The sequence below is a fragment of the Anabas testudineus genome, chromosome 11 (genome assembly GCF_900324465.2).
Source record: "Anabas testudineus chromosome 11, fAnaTes1.2, whole genome shotgun sequence".
Classification (NCBI taxonomy): Eukaryota; Metazoa; Chordata; class Actinopteri; order Anabantiformes; family Anabantidae; genus Anabas; species Anabas testudineus.
Window position 1 is genome coordinate 10,769,553 of NC_046620.1, and position 20,363 is coordinate 10,789,915.

Consider the following 20,363-nt stretch of genomic DNA (forward strand, 5'->3'; position numbering starts at 1 on the left):
ATCCATAATTTCGAAGAAAAAACGAAACCAAATGACTTTTGTTAAACAAATGTTACTGTAATTGTTTTTCTTGCTGTATTTTCCCAGCACTGTTAATAATGATAATAACTCTAATCCTTAAAATTAAATTAATTACTTTGTACTGCAATTGTTTTATATATCTGTTCCTCTGCTTGTAGATTCTCTGCAAAGCCCTGCATTATCATATCATTGGCGAAACAGATCTGTTTTTATTACCTTTTTATTAGCAAAGCCTGTGCTGTTAGCATGCCATTAAATTGGAACGCGATGACAGTACACAAAGATAATTTAGTTTGATTACTAGAGAATTACCTGTAATCAGAAATGTATTTTCAATATTTGTTAGACTTTGGGAAAGGCCTCTCAGCATATCTCCCATGGTACTTAATAGGTAACAGATAAGAGGGGATCTTTCCTGGAAAACCTGTGTCGTTTAAAGAGGATCTGGTTGTCTGTCTAGACAGGATGTAGTAAGCACATCGCTTTATTAGCTCATCTGCCTCTGTCCTCTTTCTTTGGCACTGCTGTTTGTGCCTTATTTCCATTATCATACAATGTTTATATATCATACTTGCATTTCTGTCATTTCGTCTGCGTCTCTCCTTAAGCAGTTAAATTGAATTTCATTCATCTAATGCTAGAGCAATAAAACGATATGGGGTTTAGTTTACCAAAAAGCTTTCATGCATCTCCTCTGCTAACTGTTTGCAAAGTGTGTAGCAGTGCTTAGTCTGCATTCCTCCCTTCGCTGCTAGATTAAATTGCAAATGTTTGAATATACTGATGGGACAGGTTTAGGTGGAAACACATTATAACCAATTACTCACTATGCATATACTGTATGCAGGTGTTCAGACATAATCATGGTAATGTTTATGTACAGGCCATGCAATGCAGTAATGGACTTTATTAGTGTAAAATTGCTATTGTTATGAAGGTGCGACAAGAAGAACAAGTTTGATGTGGGGTTTTGCATAACAAAGAGCTTTTTCCCTTCAAGCTTCATTTAAAGTCTTCAAGCATGTGGAAGCTCATAAGTGTTTTCAGGCTTTCAAAAGAAGGGATGAGGGTGAAAGAATTATCTTAAAGAAGGAAAGCCAATGAATGAACAACCAAGAATGCACTTGAACATTAAAGATAAGCTGGCTGGACAGTGAGGGGGAAAAAGTGAGTGAGTGAAAAGGATCCAGCAGTGGTTTCAGATACAGTATTCCATACAACAGAGGGACAGTCTGCTCCTTGCCTGTGGTGATCAATATAGTGAGTAGTGTAGTGATGGTTGCATTATACCTGCGTCTCCCGTGTCTCTTTCTTTCTCCAATTCCGTCCCTTCTCACACACCAGTGTCTTTCCCAGTCTTCCAGTAACCCAAACCTCTCTGCCTCTACCTTCCCACATGCTCCTACAGGCTCTCTCTTCCCTCTCTCCATCACTTCGTCTCACACTCTTGGTTCTGCCTCATTTCTCTCCATACCTCCCTGTCCTGCACCATCCACAGTGGTTGCAGCATAGAAAGCATAATATTACTATGGTCTCCTTCTCCATATGCTCTCCTGTCTTCATTTTACTTCACTACTATATACTTAATTTACATATGTTTGCAACCACAACTCAGTGTTTCAAGGATGTTTTTCTTCCAATTTTGTGGTTGCACTTCAGCTCTGTGTATGTATAGTATGTTTCTTGGCCTCCTATTTCTTTTTTTTCCTACTTATTTTCCTTGTGTGAAGTGACACCAGTCACCAGCATTTTGTTTTTCCTATCAAATAATCATAGTCTTTGTTCTTTAATATCAGGGGGAAAAAATGACTCCTGTACATTCCTATCTAATCTAATAAGTTGTATTCACTTGAGTTTAAGCTCTTCACTGTCACACATGTTTGATCACAAAGTGTTTTTTTTTCTGTGTGAGTGAGAAAATGCTTTCATTGATGAAATTGGGGGGAAGTTATGGAAATGTTGAATACATATGTACAAAATCAAAGCTGAATAGATCTGTGTGAATGCAGATCATTTTTGCGCACTATTGAATTCCAGCTTGTTGAGCAGATCAGTCATATGCTTTTTGTTGTTGGAGTGCTTGATTGTAAACAAACAGGGCGTGTGCAAACTGTTGTTTGTTGAGTTTCCTCACACCTTGCGACCAAGCGCAGCGCTTTGGCAATGTGTGTGCAATCATCTCTCAATTTCTCACATTGAGCTTATACCCATGTCACAGCAGGAAATTGACACGTTTTGACACCACGCTGTTCTCTGACTGAAGCGTAATCGGAGCTCTGCACCTTTCAGTGGCTGCTCCAAATGCATTGTAGGTGTTCTCCAGTCATGATCCTATCTTCCCTTACTTCAATCTAGGCCGTAGAAAATTGACAAATAATACCAGGATATCACATTGCTTCTATCACTCCCCCTCAAAATTTATAGCGAAGCTCATGCTCACACACACTCGCAGCATCACTAATCAGTTGAGGCCACTTGCTGGTTCATGTGGCTCCCGACAGTCTAGGGTTTGTGTGTCTGTGTGTGAGAATGGTTGTTCACGCCCAGTGGCGTGTGTGTTGTGTACGAAGGAGGCAATGTGAGATGTAAGTCCATTGCTTACGCTCCGACATCCACTTCTTTAATATTCTCTTCATTCCCTCGGCTCTGCTGACACACACTGTGAAATAAAGAGAGAAAAGAGACAAGCAGAGAGAAGAATGAGAGAGACATCTCAGAGGCTTTGTGCACCACAGAGGAAAGCGAGCACAATACAGAATAAGAGAGAGAAAGAGGGGGAAAATAAAATGGTGGAAAATTAGATAGAAGTAAAAGAAGAAACATGAAAATGGATAGAAAGATGGGAAGATGAAGAACTTTTTCTCTGGCGGTGCGTGGTTGTTTTGGCAGATGGTTTCTGTGTATTATCAGCTGCCACTGACAGCTCTAGTTCTGCCTTGTAGATGGTTTAATTATCTTTCACTTGTGCTCAAAAGGAATAAAATAGGTGTGTGTGTCTGTGACTAAGCATATGTAATTATTATTGTAATATGCCTATGTAAAATCTCCTATTCACTTATATACTCAACTGTAATTAAATGCAACATATCTCACATCACCCTCTCCTTCTTGTGATCTTCTTCCTCTCAGACCTCGACTCCAGGCACAGAGGAAGTTTGCCCAGTCACAGCCCAACTCGCCCAGCACTACGCCCATCAAAGTGGCCGACCCAAGCAGCGTGAACACAGGCCTGGCCACTGTGCCATCCGCATCTCTGACGTCACTCTCCTCTTCATCCCTGTCCTCTTCCATTCAGGACCTGTCCAGGCGCAAACCCAAGACAGAGGACTTCCTCACCTTCCTCTGCCTTAGAGGTAAGCGACACAGCATAGTGGAGCAGATGGAGACATAATTACATGCGGACCTACAACGAGCAGTAGAGCTGGAGGGATGTTGTTGAACAAGAAAGCTGCAGATATGCCTTGTTCTAATATTAGGTGTTTTTATACAGGTCCACGACACACATCTGTGTTACAAGGCCAAACTACATATTACCTCTGAGGGTGGACAATAACTGCCACATAGAAGGATGAAGCATTCCCAAAACCTGTCATTTAAAATGCACAACATTCAATAAGAGATGCACAAAGATGCTCACATAAGCAGCACGTTTTGTTAAGTCAGGTTGTGATCACCCTTTACCCACTCATACACACAGACACAAAAACCACATACACATACTACAAATAACTGTGTACTTGCTCAAGGCTAAGATTATCCTGCATTTCATCAGCTTACACATCTCCCCCTCCTACCTTTCAACAACTATCTGCCTGTTTAACACCCTGCCTATCACCTTCTACCACAGCAGCTGTTCGTGCATCGAATTCTCACAGTCACACACCCTACACTACAAACACTACACAGGTTCATTGACACAGTGTTGCGCCTTCCATGACAAATGAACTGTAAAAGCCATGGCACGACAATGAGCAGCAGAGTTTGAGTTAGGAAAAAACTATTGGGGGTTAAAAGCAGGAATAAGATCACACTCATGTAAAAGCTGTGAGTGTACAATAATTCAGATTGACAAGGACTCCTGTAGACATCACAGCAACTAAACAAATCCTGTTCTCTTTTCCTCTGAAGTCACTCTGAACTACTCATGTTTCCTATGATTACTCATTACCAAGCTTTTGCTGGCCAGCCAGCAGAAAAGGAGAGTTGACTGCCAGGACATTATAAAAAGTTTCAGTTGTGCTTCTGCATAATTACTGTATTTTCTTAGAAAGACAAAGGACTTGTAATTTAATAACTAGACCCATGAACTGCATCAAAACTAACTTATGAACTCAGAGAGACATTTTACAGCTATACTAACTCTTAGGGTTTATTACATTCACAAAAACATAATTGTACTTGTTGATGGAGTACAGTTTTACATGGTAGTACAGTGACAATAACTGCATGTTCTATGTAGGTAGTATGCTTAGGAGAATGTTCCATCGTAAGGTGCAAAGAGGTACGCTGACCCGTGTACTTGAACTAAATATAAATGACAAACTTTAAATCCTACTTTTTCTTGTGAAACATAAATGAGGGACGGCCATAGTCAAGCCTGCATGAATAAAAGGTTTGACAATTAACTCAAACAACCTTGTCAGTGACTTCTCTCTGCTATCTTAATGTTATCCTTTGTTGAACACGCCACTCATCTTTTTCTTAAACGTATCCTCACAACCAGAATTAACTCATTTGGAAGACAAAATCCCTCACTTCAGATTAATTTATTGTTATCATCATTAACCTCTGCCCATCTTACAAAGTAGGCTAAAGACTCAGAAAAGCCAAATTTAGTTTCGAGTCTGTTGGGATGTGACGGCTATACGTTGCTGTTCCGATGAGAACACTCCCATTATGGAATGTCATTTCAACCTTACGGAGCTCGTTCAAGAACTTGTAATTGGAGGTTGCTAAAACTGTCTTTGATGAGCGGGGCTTTAATTTTCGTATATAGGCCAGGATGTTCAATAGGCTAATGATATAATGTCCCAAATACTTTGAAGTTGAGATCATTCTGAGCTCTATGTGCTAAACTAAAATCACCTTTACATGTTGAGTGGTAGACTAATGAGATGTAGGTGACTGATCTGTAGTTCTGCTGCTCCCTCGCTTTATAATTAAGGTTAGAAGTGGTGCTTTGCAAGCCCATTCCTTGTCCTTGTGTGTGTGTGTGTGTGAGTTCTGCCGTACCCCACTGTGCCACTAATGCTAATTTTAGAGTTAGGCTGCTAAGCTAACGATTGAATGGTTTTCCACTGATATTTTTCCACTCTCCCACTCCCTGCTGCACCACTCTACAGTATTTATAGTCCTAGTTTAGCTCTCTGTGTAGAGTATGCATGTGTGTGTGCACGCCTGTGTGTCTAATATCCATGCTGTGAAGATGACATTTTCTTGTGCGAGCTTCTTGTGCTGTGTTTTTCCCCTTGGCCTCTCATATGACCCATATCCTGGGACCCTTACCAAGAGAGGGACATGGGAGAATGTCAGCAGAGCCCTTGTGGGTGTGTATGCGTGTGTGTGTGTGTGTTTGTGGGTGTGTGTTTGCCAAAGCCAAAAAAAAAAAAGTATATTTTCTAAAAGTATATTTCATACACTTAAAACATTTTAAAAAACTCCACAGAACAGAGAAATACTGTACAATGTCTTTTTAAGAAACAATGCACCAGTAGATGTATCGCACGTACTATGTGAGTAAACTAGGTTTCTGTTATTTAGTTCCTCACTCTTGTAAATAAGGTGAACAAAAATTAGAAATGCATCAGAGGAACTCGCTCAGTATCAGCTGAGATTAACAGGATAAGTAGAAATATGGAACCATATCATCCATGTCCTTGAAGCCACAAAGCACTCATATGGAAACTAGAAATATAAAGCTGATTATGGTCTGATGTTAAAAAAGCACAATTAATAATATTTTAATTAGAAGAGGGCAAACGTATTAAAAAAATAGTGTTTTGTGTTAAATTAGCCTACTTTATTAAAGTAGTTCTTACAAGCATGTAAAGATAAACATTTATGAATCACAAATAACATGTAAGAGTTCTACAGTACTTTTAATCGCGTTATTATTTAAGATTTTAATACATGTCTCTGCCCACTACACACATTAGGGCTCTTTCATGTCTGTTCCCCAAAATGCTTGATGGAATTGCTAATCCATTATGTCCCCTGCATTATGTATTCTTTGATTTCAGTTAGATTTTTTTTTTTCTTTTATTGTGACATTTCTAGAGTTGCAGTACAACATTTAGCAACACGTCTACCCTGAAACCCCATCAGTGGTGATTTCTGGGATTTGTCCCAGGTCAAATCTTCAGTGTGTAAACATACCCCAACCCCCCTCCTCACATATCCACTGCAGTATTTGCTTATCTTATCTGGTAAACATTACGCATCTACTCCAAATGCTTCTATCCATCACTCGTTCTGACAGCTACATAAAAGTAGTGAAATCATGAAGGATTTGAAGTGATAAAGTGAGCAACCAAAATTACACAAATGTTGTGAAAGCAGGACTCTTGTGTCCCTGTGTTGTGAAATCACATCTAACTTTTCCCATGTACTTTGTGTCCAATCTGGTAACTGACAACATTTTATTCTTTTGGGATTTTTTTTCCATGATAATGAATTGGCTGGCTGCTGCTTGTGGTGTTGTTGCTATATCTGAGGAAAAGTTATTTTTAATTCCTCCAGTGGGGGAGCAGGAGTCCCCAATTATTCTGATGCAACGTGGGAGTAACCAGACAGAGAAGTGAAAAACAAGATTTCTGTCTACTGTATAGAAGGATGTTGACACCTTGTATGATCACCACCCACACTGTCAAGGGCCTATATGCTGTATTTATCTTGCTGCTCATCTCTTTCTCCTGAAAACACACACAGGCTCGAGTGCTCAGTCCTTGCCTGTGTTCTCAGGATGGAGTTTTTGTGTGGTCCAGGCCTGTAGTTGGGCTGTTTATATCCATGGAGAAAGCCATTTGGGTGGTAGCCAGACAGTCTGCCTCTGGCCCTGTCTGCCTCTGGTAATTTTGAGGGTGTAGTGATGCTGCTGGCAGGGTGGAGGCACCACTGAGCAGAGCAGAAAGAAGCAGTCTCACACTCTCAGATAAAACAGTGTTCAACTGGGCTCCTCAATATTTTTAAAGGAAACTAGCACAGTCCTTCAACATTTTGTCATAGATGTAACCTGCGTAAGTTAGACATGCTTTATGCAGCATTTGAGTGCTAATTTTATTTTAAGAATTCTGCAAAGAATATCAGAAATAATTATAATTCCTCTGTTTGTTTTATGCATATTAAAAGAGAAGTTATTTACCAAAGTTAGTTCTCAGTGAGGTACAAATACACACACATGCACAGTACACTGTACACATTGACATAGATTAGATAAGAATAGATTAGGAAGTAAATGAATAACTATCCACACACACACACACACAAATCGCACTCCTGGAAATGAGTCTTGCGTAAGAGACTCTTTTTCAGGAGTGTGATTTAGAATTTTTTTCTGAGATTTTGTATTATGTGCCTGAGCGCCAGTATTCCTGAGTATGTGTGCACCACATCTGTGTTTACTCAGCCCCAGTGTGGTGCCTCTCTCTCTCTCTCTCTCTCTCTCTCTCTCTCTCTCTCTCTCTCTCTCTCTCTCTCTCTCTCTCTCTCTCTCTCTCTCTCTCTCTCTCTCTCTCTCTCTCTCTCTCTCTCAGCAAGGCCAGCTTCTCTGCTCTGCTTACATAACCTCCTAACTCTGACCTAGTGAACCAAAGACCTTGAATTCCCAGTATGTGATTACACGTGTAAGATAAAATGTAGTTTTTCACATCTGATTATTAATTTAAAAAAAAATAAAACTGACACTTTTATAATGCTCAGAACCTCAGTCTTTGTCACTAGATCGATTTGATTTTATTTGATGGTATTGTCATTGTCAGAATCTCTCCTAAGTAGAAACACACTCACACTCCTGGGAAAAGGATTTCAAGTCCGACAGCTCCTCACTTGTCTCTCAAGTGCATTGCTGCTGTGACAACTGAATTTCCCTCTGGGATAAGGTACTTTTCTCTCCCTCTGATGTATGATTGCTGTTTGATTAAAGCCTGGGAAACTGTGTAGAGTTGCAACTTTCTTGTCACTGATTATGCTGTGCAGAGGTTGGCAGCGCAACAGCGGCTGCAGTTTTGCATTCTTTTCCAAGAGCAGAGCCAGTGTTAGCTGGGTTAATAGTTTTGCTGACATCTAGGAATGTCAATTGGAGACGTAATCCCTAATCCTTCCTCAATCTCTCTTGCTGTTTCTCCCCACGAGACTGAAGAGTTTAGGCAAAACAGGAGATAACTTTTTTTGTCTCTACATCAGAAAACCTACATTTGTCTGAACTCCTCTTAAACAGCACTCACACTTCCAGTGTGCACATATTGGCATTTTTCTCTAAGGCGGGATGTCTACATGTCCCCATGGCAGCTAAACCCTCCTGATTGACTTTTTAAATTGTCCTCATTGTTTCAGTTCCAGTTAAGGGGACAAAAGAAGGGTAGCCAGAGAATGGACGGTTTGTAATTATGCCCCCCCCATCCCGAGAACCCTGTTAAAAATGACAATCCTAATAGACTCTTTCAGACCTAATTATGATTTGTCTGCAGTTGCAATGAGGTGGATGAAAAGCTGGTGTAATTGGGGGATTGGGCTCAAGGCCTTTTGGAGATCTTGGAGAATCAGTGAGTTGTGTCTTTTCACTGTGTATGCATATTTAAGTGTGTGTGTGTTTGTGTGTGCGTGTTTTATAAAAGAGCCAATGGATTCTGGGTCTAAATCACTGGTAGCGGCCCCAAAATTTATTGCTGTCACTGAAGTAGTCGTGCTACCAGGGGTCAGTATTGGAACAACAATGAGTTTGGCAGGCTTCCTCAGTGTGTTTGTCCTTTTTGTCTCTTTTTCTTTTTATCCAGGAGCTGAGACAGTCTTATTTTGGGGATTTTGAATATATTAGAAGATGCATTTCTGCTGTTGATATATCTGTTGTCTGTTTTCTACCATAATGCCTCTACAGCATTTTTTCATTCAGTGTTCCCTATATCCTTATATCTCGCATTCACAGTCTGCTCTTTTATCAACTTATGAAGACTTGTACTGAATTAATTTAAATCCACGCCCCAACATAAAGGTTCAAAGGTGCACATATGTACTTCCTCTGCTGTATTTGTACATTTTACTTGTTCATATCAACTCCCCTGCACCGCCAAAAAAAGACACACTCCTCCCTCCATTTCTGCCCCCTGGTGCCCCTGTAGTCTGTTTGCCATTGGCCTGCTGACCCTTGTTCAGGGCAGTAAATTACAGCCATTTAGCTAATGAAGCGAGTCATTAGAAGCTGATTGGGCCGGTGTGTGTTCTGCTTTGGTGTGTTTGTTTGGTCTAAGAGAGGAGCGTTTGCTCTGTCGCCAAGATAAACGAGGTGTCTGTGCTGTGTGTTTGTTCATGTGCGTATCTTGAGGTGCATGCGTGTTTGTATCGGGTGGTTTGTATGTGTGCTGCGGTCGACCAACTCTTGAGGCCTGATCCACTGGTTTAAAGCCAGTAAATTGGACACTATTACATAGCCTACAAAGTGGTAGTGCTAAGCGAGTTCAACCACTTATAATTGTCCAAATCCTATTTCTGTATGCCAAGAAACCACACCATAAACACACACTGGACATGTGTTGTCAGAGCATATTACTCCACCAGATGCAGTGTGCAAATATATCCCTGCATGTACAGAAACGGCCCCTACCATGTGGGTTATTGTGGGTTATTGTGGATTATGCAAAGGCGATATTTCTCTAGCAGTTACTCATTGCCCCATAGACCTCCTTTGGAAGTTAAAGAGAGCAGGTAAAACTCCATTATTATGTGTTCAGGGAATCTGCTGCTACTACATTTTTTTTCCCCGTCTCTCCAGTTATCCGAGGAGATAATTAGAAACTGGCAGAACTGCAGTGTGAAAATGTGATCCAGGGCCTAACAAGATTTATTATTACCAGGCTCTACTTTTTGTGTTTGGAAAGGTTTGATTTGAATATGATATTTAAACTAAATGAAGTAAAATAAGTGTTGGGTGACATGTGGTGACCTTCCCCCAACCCCCCACATCTAGCTAACCAACAATAGTTGTTAGTGCACTTTGAAATAGATGTTGTGTAGTTTCCACTTTAAAGAAAGCAACAATAATGATTTCAATGTGCTTATTGTGTTATATTCTTGCCACAAAGGCAGAAAGTAATCTATCAAATCAGCATCATTATAAAAGTGGATTTCTGGTCATTGGTTGGTAGGGAAAGAGGGATTTTCTTGCTTTCACACCCCAGTGTTCTCCTGAGGACTCTTTCTTTCTATTCTTGTTGTCTTATTTTGTTCGGTGCAGGCTATTTAAAGAAGAATGCTTTAGTATGCAACAGTACTGTTGTCTGTGTGGTACTGCTTAGCACCAGTTAAGCCTTACAGTGTCTTCTCCTTTGTCATTAAGAAAGCCAGGGCTTAGCAGGGGTGTCATTTAAGTATTATGTGTATCCTCACATACACACACTTACACACTAACGTTTAGTGTATCCCAACCAAGTCTTTTGCTGCAGATATGTTTCTGTGTGTCACATTGTATAGGTATCGATTACACAGGGCTTGTTACCGGACAGCCCATAGCTGCTCCACTGCAGGATTACATTATTTGTCCTGGTGAACTAGTCAGTGGGCACATTCTCTTCAGTCTAAAACGTATAGCCCAAATCAAGACTATGTAAATGACTTTATCCCTTGTGTGAGTCTGTTCTGAATTTGAATTACTTGGTGCTCATATTTTATTATATTTATCATATTTTAATTAGGCTATTTAATGTATAAAATGTATATGTATAAAATCTAAAATGCCCTTCAAAACAAGTGCATTAATAAAAATTATTGGCTTAGCTAACTCTTAATCCACTCTGTAATGTAAAGTACTCTGTAGAGCTTAATGCAGGCTAGTTGAATTCAACCTATTTTTCCACAGGAATAACATTATTTTACTGTAATTGATACATAATCACACATTGCTTCACATCAATACCTTTTTAAAAACTGGGGCTCCTAAAAGGGTAATAAAAACCACAGAAGTTGCTCATGCTATGCAATTGATTTAGTCATAAAGGGCTCACAACTTCATAAAATCCTGTTTGCTCCTCATAAACAGTGAGATTTAATCAAAGCTATAAGGATGTGCATAACCACACATTCATGTTAACTATAAACCAGCCAGCCCAAAGATATAGTTATCCAACAAAACAAAATCTTATGTCTATTTAATTGCATTTTGCCAACTGTGTCTATGTTTCATAGTCACTCACACATACATAAGCCTTTGTTTTAATGAAGAGTGTATTTCCTTTAATTGTTGTATTTCAGCAGTAAATGGGACCTGTAAAGATTAGGTTGTTTTCACATCACCGATACAATATGTATAGTTTAGGGAGGCTGCATGTTTGCAGTAATCATCCGACTTCATACTGATTCTGCAAAGGTAGCTCCTCAGTGTAAGAAAAGAGTGAGAAAATCATACACACTGTTTTTACACTGATTTACGAGTGCAACATTATGAGATTTAATAACATAGCTTTGGACTTTATGACATTTTTATGAGTGTGTGTGTGTCTATATTCAGTTAACTGAGGTAACATTATAGGCTGTCTACTGCCAAACACTATTTACCTCTTTCCAGCACATATTGAACTAGATTTCTCAGAGATGACAATGAAAGTGATTGAGTGTGACAGGGAAAAGGCAAGAGAGACTACGTCAGTTTTCTGCTCCAGTAGGGGAATAGATTTGACAATAATCCTGTTTGGTAGAGTGAAAATGACAGATTTGGGATTAGCTCAGAAGCGTGCAAGAAAGATTCTTTGGTTTCCGAAGAAACTCTTTTGCAGGGTTACATATTTGAGCATATGTACAGTATATGTGTCTCAATAAAACTGTCAGCATTGAAAGTCTCTGTGGAAAGATGCTTTTTACATACTCCCAGTGCACAGGCTGAAGATCTAGTGGTCAAAATATTTTGTATGACATCCTTTTCCTCTAGACTATATATGTAATATTGCTAAAAACAAAACACCCACATCATAAACACCAGAAACAAAAGTCACAGTCATACTGATCAATGATAAAACTATTAATGCATGTTATTAATGTGACTGAAGACATGATAGAAGTAAACACATTAGCCTGAAATATATTATGTCGTGCATGTTCTTGATTATATTTGTGCGTGTTAGTGTGCGGGTTTAACAATGGTGCTGCTATGTACGGAGGAGTTTGCACAGCATCAATGGGCCACAAACTGAGATAATAACAGATGAAAAAACAGCAGCACAATCACCATTATTCACAAGCCCTTGAGCAACTTCTATTTTTACATTAATATTTCACCACTTACCCATTGATGTTGAGTCATCTGTAATGTCTAAGATTAGAAAAGAAAGAGTGCCTTCTTTTTTTCGAACATTGACAGCTGGGAAGGGTCTCGGTGTACTGTGTTCAAAAAGGATACTATCACGGTTATACTTACAGCCAGGCTATGTTTTTAACAGCTTGTCGTTTATTCCTCCTCTCTCTCCCTCCTGCCTCACCCTGGCTTTCCTCTTCATTATTCACCTGCCTCTCTCTGCCCCTTTCCCCCCCTTTTCTCCAACTCTCTGCGCTCAGGTTCATCAGCACTGCCCAACAACATGGCCTACTTCGGGAGCTCACAGGAGGAGGAGGACCTGGAGGAAGATGATGAGGAGGAGGAGGAAGAGTTAAGGAATGGAAATGGTATCCACTGTCATGGCGCAGGAAGCAGCAGCCAAGCCTCGACCTCCTCCTCCTGCCACTCAACACCCTGCAAGGGCAAACTCCCTGCCAGGCAGCCGCTCAACGGGCATGGTAAGGACAGGACAAGAGCGTAGAGCAAAGCATGGCACAACTTTATTATTATCACACCTCTCATATCTTCACACAATGGACATGGAGTGTTGTTCAGTTGGTGTAGTGCACATCTATTTTAAAAGATGTGCAGAAAGCAAAAGCCAACTAAGGAACTGTTGGAACAAACAGGAACCTAGAATAAGTCTTGGGATAAAAGATAGGGTAGCTGTGCCTGTCAGCTTGTGTGTTTCTGTGGGTGTATCCCTGTTTGTATATACACGTGAGCAGTTTCCTAGGTTTGTACTCTTGTTTTCCACAGCAGAAACAGGGTCGGTCACATGGGATAGTGGAGCAGCGCATCAACTCTTTCCACCCCAATTAACACTTAGCGTGCTAAGCCCTAACAAGGTGTTTATGCATGCACTGCAACAGCTGGCTGGGGCCTTCAGCACACACACACACTCACACACACACACACACACACACACAAAGCATACGCATACCCCTTGAGACACATACACATTCGGATGAACGCACATACACACATGTGCAAAACATTTAGGGAAGTACATGCATGCAATTGAACCTATGAGAACAGACTCGCAGATTTCCCCAACTGACTATATTTCTGACTATTAAAAACAAGTACGATGAATCAGTATTCATCTTTTATATTTATAAAGTGATCTTTCTGTTATCCAGACACTTCTGCACTGGCAGATCACAGTATGGTTTTGTTTTTTTGCAGTGTAAAAGATAAAATGCGTGCAACATTTTTATAGTTATACATTTATAGTAGTTCACCATGTGTTTTTTGTATCTGTTTCGTACTTTTCAACAGCTTTTTCACAGGGCATTGGCAGAGCAATATTAGCGTGGAGGCCCTCCCTCTCTGACAGACATTGGAGACATACAATCCTTCCAGTCAAGCATTTCCCCATGAAACAAGGGCTGGATTTCATGGCTCCTCCTTTACACACTGACTCTCTTACTCTCTCTCTCTCACACCCTCCTTTGTCTGTAGAATCTCCACCAGAAAGGTTCAAAAGGTGAATGCTTTGCTGAGCTCTTCCCTCTGTCATCCTCTCAAGTGGAATGTGGAGGAGGAGAGAGAGAGAGAGAGAGAGAGAGAGAGCACAGAGAAACCGGTGGGATTAAAAGAGGGAGGCTTAGAGAGGTCCATAGATTCACTTGCGCTGAACTCTTAGAGAAGTCTCCTTATATATTTCAATGGCAGTTTCCAGCCCCTAACACACCGTCACATAAACTGTCCTCTCATTCTTCAGATCATCTGTTCCTGCAACATTAACTTTACATGCGCACACATATCTGTATAAAGAGCACAAACGGTAGAATAATGAAACCTGTTTGAACAGATCCAGGCTTGTAGTGTGCACGAGGACAGCTTATTCTTCCTCCTTATCATCATACAACAGTGTTTGCAAAGCACCTTGGTGCCGTCAACGTGATATGCTAAATAAATAGATAAGAGGCAAAAAGGCAGACTTACTTTGTAGAGGACAATAGCAATGAGGGGTTAAGGACAATGAACATCAGTGTTTGCGCACATGCATAGTTGTACAACACATTCTATGTGTTGAGACAGTTGATGCTACAGAAAAGTGCGCACACCTTTTATAGAGTTTGTGTTAAGATTGGTGTCAAACACGACATTTTATTATGCAGGTTTATAAGAACTCATAGGAAGAAGTAAGGAGGTGAAGCGGGGAAGAGAAATAGAAGTAGTGAAGAGAGAGAGAGAGAAACATTTAGTTCTCTTTGAGACACAGAGAAGGCCTTAAATTGTAGGCCATTCATCATTGCTCCATCACTCCACTTCTGTCTCTCGGCCATGTGTCATGTTGACATAGCTAAATTAAACTGCTTTTATTGGGCTCAGTTTCTTGCTTAGCTCACTTCACAATATGGCAGGTTTTCTCTCATTTTCATTAAGCCAGGGGCCCCAGAGACCCACAGACATTCACTTGTGGTGTAGAGTTGGTACACACATTCAATATAATACATGGGCACATTTTTGCACAGGGAGACATGCCCTGAGGCTCAAAAATGTACAGGCATCGTCTAACTGCGCTCCCCTTACTTTTCACTGTATATGCTGTGTATTGCATCTGTACAGTAAAGGCTCTGTGTGCTTGTGCCCTCCTGTCATTCTTTCCACACAGTCTGCTGCCTGTTGATATTAAAAATGCTGTAAAACTTGAAATTGAGCCTCATAAAAGCTGAAGAGAGAGCTAGTGAATGCGTGTATTAGTCGCCTCGCCCCAGTTCAAATCGTTTTGCATCATCCCCAGGGCTTGATATAGTCTACATACATTTTGAACAGAGTCATTGACATGTGGTACAAAGACGTTTTCATGCACACCTTAAATCATGCATATTTTACTGATTGGTGGGTGCATGTCTGCCAAAATCCTGTCACTACAATGTTTGTGCAGGCCTTTCCACTTGGTCGTGGTGGTTTGGTGCCTGCGATTTATAAGCCATTATACACTACTGGGGGCATATTGAGACTTAAGTCCACATATACAGTAGCATTAGCATTAGTAGATGCTAGCCTGAAAAAGCATGTCCTATTAGTGTATTTACAGTATATGCCTTGATTGATTGGATAGGAACTTCCCACAGTGTCATTAGCTTTACGTTGGCTTAATTTGTTTTCTTTCTGTATTTTTGGCAAAGTGTAAACATTAATTATTTTATAAAAGGTTCCAATTTGAAAAAAACAATATACAGTATATATAAAATGTGTACACACAGTATATACAGTAGTAAACAGTTACTGCAGAATCATCCTGCTGCCGCTGTCTTTTCATGATGTGCCTGATTTATATAGCGGGAGCAGATTATGCAGACAGCTAAACCCTGCTCCAGCATTAGTAATGACTGGCCAGCAATCAGTGCAATGTTGCTACTTTATTTGCTTCTATTACAAATACATGCTTAAAAGCTGTTCTCAAATTTCTAAGCATTTTTTTCTCATGTGATATCTAAACAGCTACTTAATGCTAATAATACTAATCTGTATTTAATCTGTATTTTATATTCTCCTCTCAGGTATTAATTAGAAATCAAGAGAGCAAAACATTTGATTCCCCTGCTTTTCTTCCCCTATAGTATTCAACAGCCATGGAAAATCAGGAACCAGGGAGAGTCCAAGGCCCAAGGCTGGAAGTCACGGCAGAGATGCACCAGCCCCACCACTACCACCCCCACCGCCTCCTCCTCCACCTCTCCTGAGGGAGCGAAGTGAGCGGGCAGAGGCACGGGAGCACGCAAGGGAGGCTATGGCCAGCGGTCGAGGCTCAGCCAATGGACTGCCATTGAGGAGAGCTACTGAGGAGCTACGCAAGCAGGTATTGTGGGTTAGGGGTTCCCAGCATTGGACATTCAGTAAGATGACAGAGCCATAACATGGTAACTATTACACAGAAATGAAAAAGGAAGGCATTTCTATAGCTTCCTTCACAGGGCTTGGAAATGTGACAGTAGCATTTGTGGAAAGTATGCTACTATGGGAACATTTGTATGGCAGGTAAATGGTTTACATTAGGTGTGTTGTAGCTGGAGGTACCATGGAAAATGTTGTTATTAATAGGCTCAAGGTGCTGCATGCTTATGCTCATTTCAAACCTCCCTCTCTCCTTACTCCTTTTTTTACCTGTCTGTCACATCCTCTTCTCATCTTCCTCTCAATGACTACCTCTGTGCTTTTCATGTATCACTTTTGTACTTTCTTTGTATTGTTTTCTCCTTTGTCTTGCCTTTCCTCTCCTCTCCTCTCCTCTCCTCTCCTCTCCTCTCCTCTCCTCTCCTCTCCTCTCCTCTCCTCGCTCATGTCTGAAAGAGCGATGATTGTGTTTTGGCCTGCCGTGACTGCAGCTATATTTAGTAGGGCTGGCTAGGGGATGTTAAAGCCTGTCTCCCTCTCCAGGACACTTAGCAGGTTTCAAGGAACCCCACAACGTAAGAGAAGAAACAGGAAGATGAGGGACAGAGGTGGCTTTAGTCAGAAAACAGGCATTTTTTATGACCGCCATTAGCTAATAGGTTGTAATAGAATGCATAAGATACCCCCCCCACCTATGTCTTTCTTCTGGATTGCCAAGCTCTCTCTATTGTTGTTGTTGTGTTGCAGTAATGTGGTGCAGCTGATGCAGACTCAGGCATGTGTTTCAGATTTTTAAAGTGGCTGGGATTGTCCAGTAAAACAGCAATGAATCTCAATGAGAGTGACTGCATGCCAAGACAAACTTACTTACTAACCTTTGTTCTAAAGCCCTTCTTCTCACTCTTTCTTTTTCAATTCACTAGCGGCACCCTTTTTTTTTCTTTCCACCTCTCTCTCCTTATATCTCCAGCTCTCTCAGTCAGTTTCTCTGCTCCTGTGTCAGACAGATCTTGCCCTTGACTACATGGCTCCAATCCTTTGGAAGGATTAGTTCTTTTTTCCCCTTCGTTCTTTTTCCAATTAGCATGAACAGTATGTGTGTTAACCATGTGCATTCAAGACACATATTCACATTGATACACATGACCAACTGTGAAAATACAGACTAAGCCATATAAAAGGTTAAGTGATTATGTAGCCGTAAAACGAACTAGGGGTTGTGTGTGTAAAACCGAAGGGTAAAGCCATTATCATAATTCAGTTCACTGCGTTTCAGTTCTCCTTAATTTAATAGCAGCTTGTACCAACAAAATACATACACTGTAACATGACCATTTTATAAAACAATACAATTCTATCCATTTCAATTAAATAAGAAAAGTGGAGATGTCAGCAAAGCAGCTGTAGACTGTAGCAAGAGCAGGTGCAGGGCCGAAACATTTAGCTGACTCTGCATCATTTAAAAAGGGACTCTGCACTTTCTTGTTAGGTTGTTTGTTCACAGTCATCTTCAATTAACCTTCCTCTCGCTATTTAACCACGCATACATTTAAAACGGATGATGAATAAACCTTTAAGAATGAAATGCTTGTTGAAGCTTACATCATGTGTTTCTCTGCTGATTTGTAAAATGCCCTTTTCACTGTACATCCAGTAGATCTCACCCTGTAAGATTTTGTGTGTGTTATTAGTGTCAAGTTATAGTGACCTTTCTCTGGCTGTTTAAAAGTCAACCTGCCCAGGGCTGCATCACAATGCCCCTTAAGAAGAAAGACAGAAGAGGGCAAAGCAGGTTTAAACCAGATTTATGTCTGACTGTCAAGGTGGTCGTAATGTAAATGACTCTGGTGTAAGAATCAATGTATTGTTCACCATGAGGTTTAACCCACTGACTGTCATCACTTTACTGTGACCATGTTTTTTCACTGTCATATCTTACTTTGCTGTTGGCTTTACAGCTTTCAACATGGTAAAGAAAACTGTTACTCTGAGTGTAGTTTTGCTAGATCACAAAAAGGAACCTCTTGTGCATTTGTGCATGTTGTTTGTTATCACTAATCTCTATAAGCATCCGATACTTAGAAAAAACACTAAGTAACCAAAGTCTGGCTTAATTCCAACATGTAGATAGAGCTACAGAACCGGCACTAAAACATGACAAGAAATAAAATAAAACCATGACCATCTGTGATTTTAACTTGAAATAGTGTTGAAGAAATGCAGCAAAGCTTGTTGGGTAATCCCTTTCTGCATCTCCCTTCGTTAGTCAGCAGGACTTTGCAAGGGTTAAACTTTCCTCATGTCTTCGTTCTGTCTTCTGGCTGGCCATCTCTCACCGTCTGTCTCCCGCCTCCTGCCCTCCCTTCTTCTCAGGGCTGGCTCCTGCAGATGTTGCCTGTTAAAAATCTTCCTGGCAGGCCTCAGCTGGGCTATAGCAACACATGATGTCATCTAGACCCACCTCCCTCTCCCTTCCTTCCCCTCCCCTTTCCCCTCTCACGTGCAGACAAAAATCCACTCCGGAGCAGCCTGTGTTTTTGTGTGTCTGTGTTTTGTTGGCTTCATCCTCTTTCTTGTTCTGTTCATCAATCTTTTCACTTCTTTTCGAATTCCCTCTGTTCGGCTCTAAGCAGGCGAACTGAACTGAACTTTCATAACATTTGATCCCTTCCTTCCCAAGCAAAATCTCTAAACCAACTCCTCCTCACTTACCCATTTACACTGCCCCTTATTTTCTCCTTTTGTTGTAACTCTCTTGTCATCCTCCTTTTCCAGCATACCAAATAATTAAATATGGGATAAAATAGAAGAAGCCATGCCAAGAACCTCTAAAGAGAGCGGGTCCGCTGAGCCCTCCTGTGGCAAGATGTAGTCATGACAGCTTTTCTCTCTAGCTTGATGCTTTGTCAGCAAACTGTAGCTGGACAAATAAAGTAGTTGTCTGGACAACTGCTATTTTGGCAGCTAAATACTATTTCAGGATCAACCCCAAATACACATATTGAACTTTGTATTGATTTGATTAATAAAACACTAAAAGTAAGTCATTCTGAGAGATTGTTTATTATAAGACAGGTAAAAATAATAATGTGCAGCTTTTTGTAACAAGTACACATATTTGTGTGTGACAAAAAACACAATATGTATTGAATGAAGATAGTTAACTTATGTCCATTAGCCACTTGTTTAGAAATGCTATTTCTTTTCTCCCTCTTCCCTCATTACCCTGTGTTTTTCCATTGTAAACTGTGTGTGTGTGTGTTGAAGGGAGTGATTGACAGAGGCAGGGTTAGATTTCAGTCCCCCCTTATCTTTTAATGGCCTGGTCTTTGTGTCGGCACCCCTCCACCTGAGACAAACATAATATAATACATGCGCACGTACACGTGCACATATACACACACAGGTGTGACACAAGAGCCCTTCAAAGGCGGACTTGTCAATGGTCCGGCTGTCGCCTCCCTCCGGTGGCGCCCCACTGTGATTGATAACTACATGTCTTTCGTCCTCCCTCCTTTCTTGCTTATTTTTACATCCATCCAGTCCAGACAGAAAGATGCACAAATGACAGATGGCAGCAAAACATGATTATAGATTTTTATGTTTTCTAATGATAATCAAGACTCCATGATTATTACGTACAAATATGTCACTACTTTGCACATGTGACTGGCAAAATGGAGACATAGATAACATCATATCATATATATATATATATATATATATATATATATATATATATATATATATATATATGATCTAACCAAATACTAATCTTTAACTTCACAAGATTTCTGAACACTCTGCAGGGCCTTCTCTCACATAACATGAGAAATGAAACAAATAAGAGAGACAGCATAAGAGAGAGGGGAATGAGAAACTTCTGGCAGCACTGAAAGTGGGCCATGAAAACAACACGGAGACAAGAAGGAAAAGAGAAATTGATATTCTGAACAGCACATCAAGGGGAAGTATAGAA

General features: G+C 40.5%; 1 protein-coding gene across 1 annotated transcript in view; it reads left to right on the plus strand.

Moving 5' to 3' along the window:
• Positions 1-20,363, plus strand: part of jarid2b (jumonji, AT rich interactive domain 2b) — a 91,614-nt gene that overhangs the window by 59,524 nt on the left and 11,727 nt on the right. Inside the window, exons 4-6 of the mRNA XM_026348470.1 lie at positions 3,151-3,374; positions 12,775-12,993; positions 16,111-16,349. Coding sequence (XP_026204255.1) covers positions 3,151-3,374; positions 12,775-12,993; positions 16,111-16,349 — 682 coding nt within the window. The remainder of the gene's footprint in view (positions 1-3,150; positions 3,375-12,774; positions 12,994-16,110; positions 16,350-20,363) is intronic.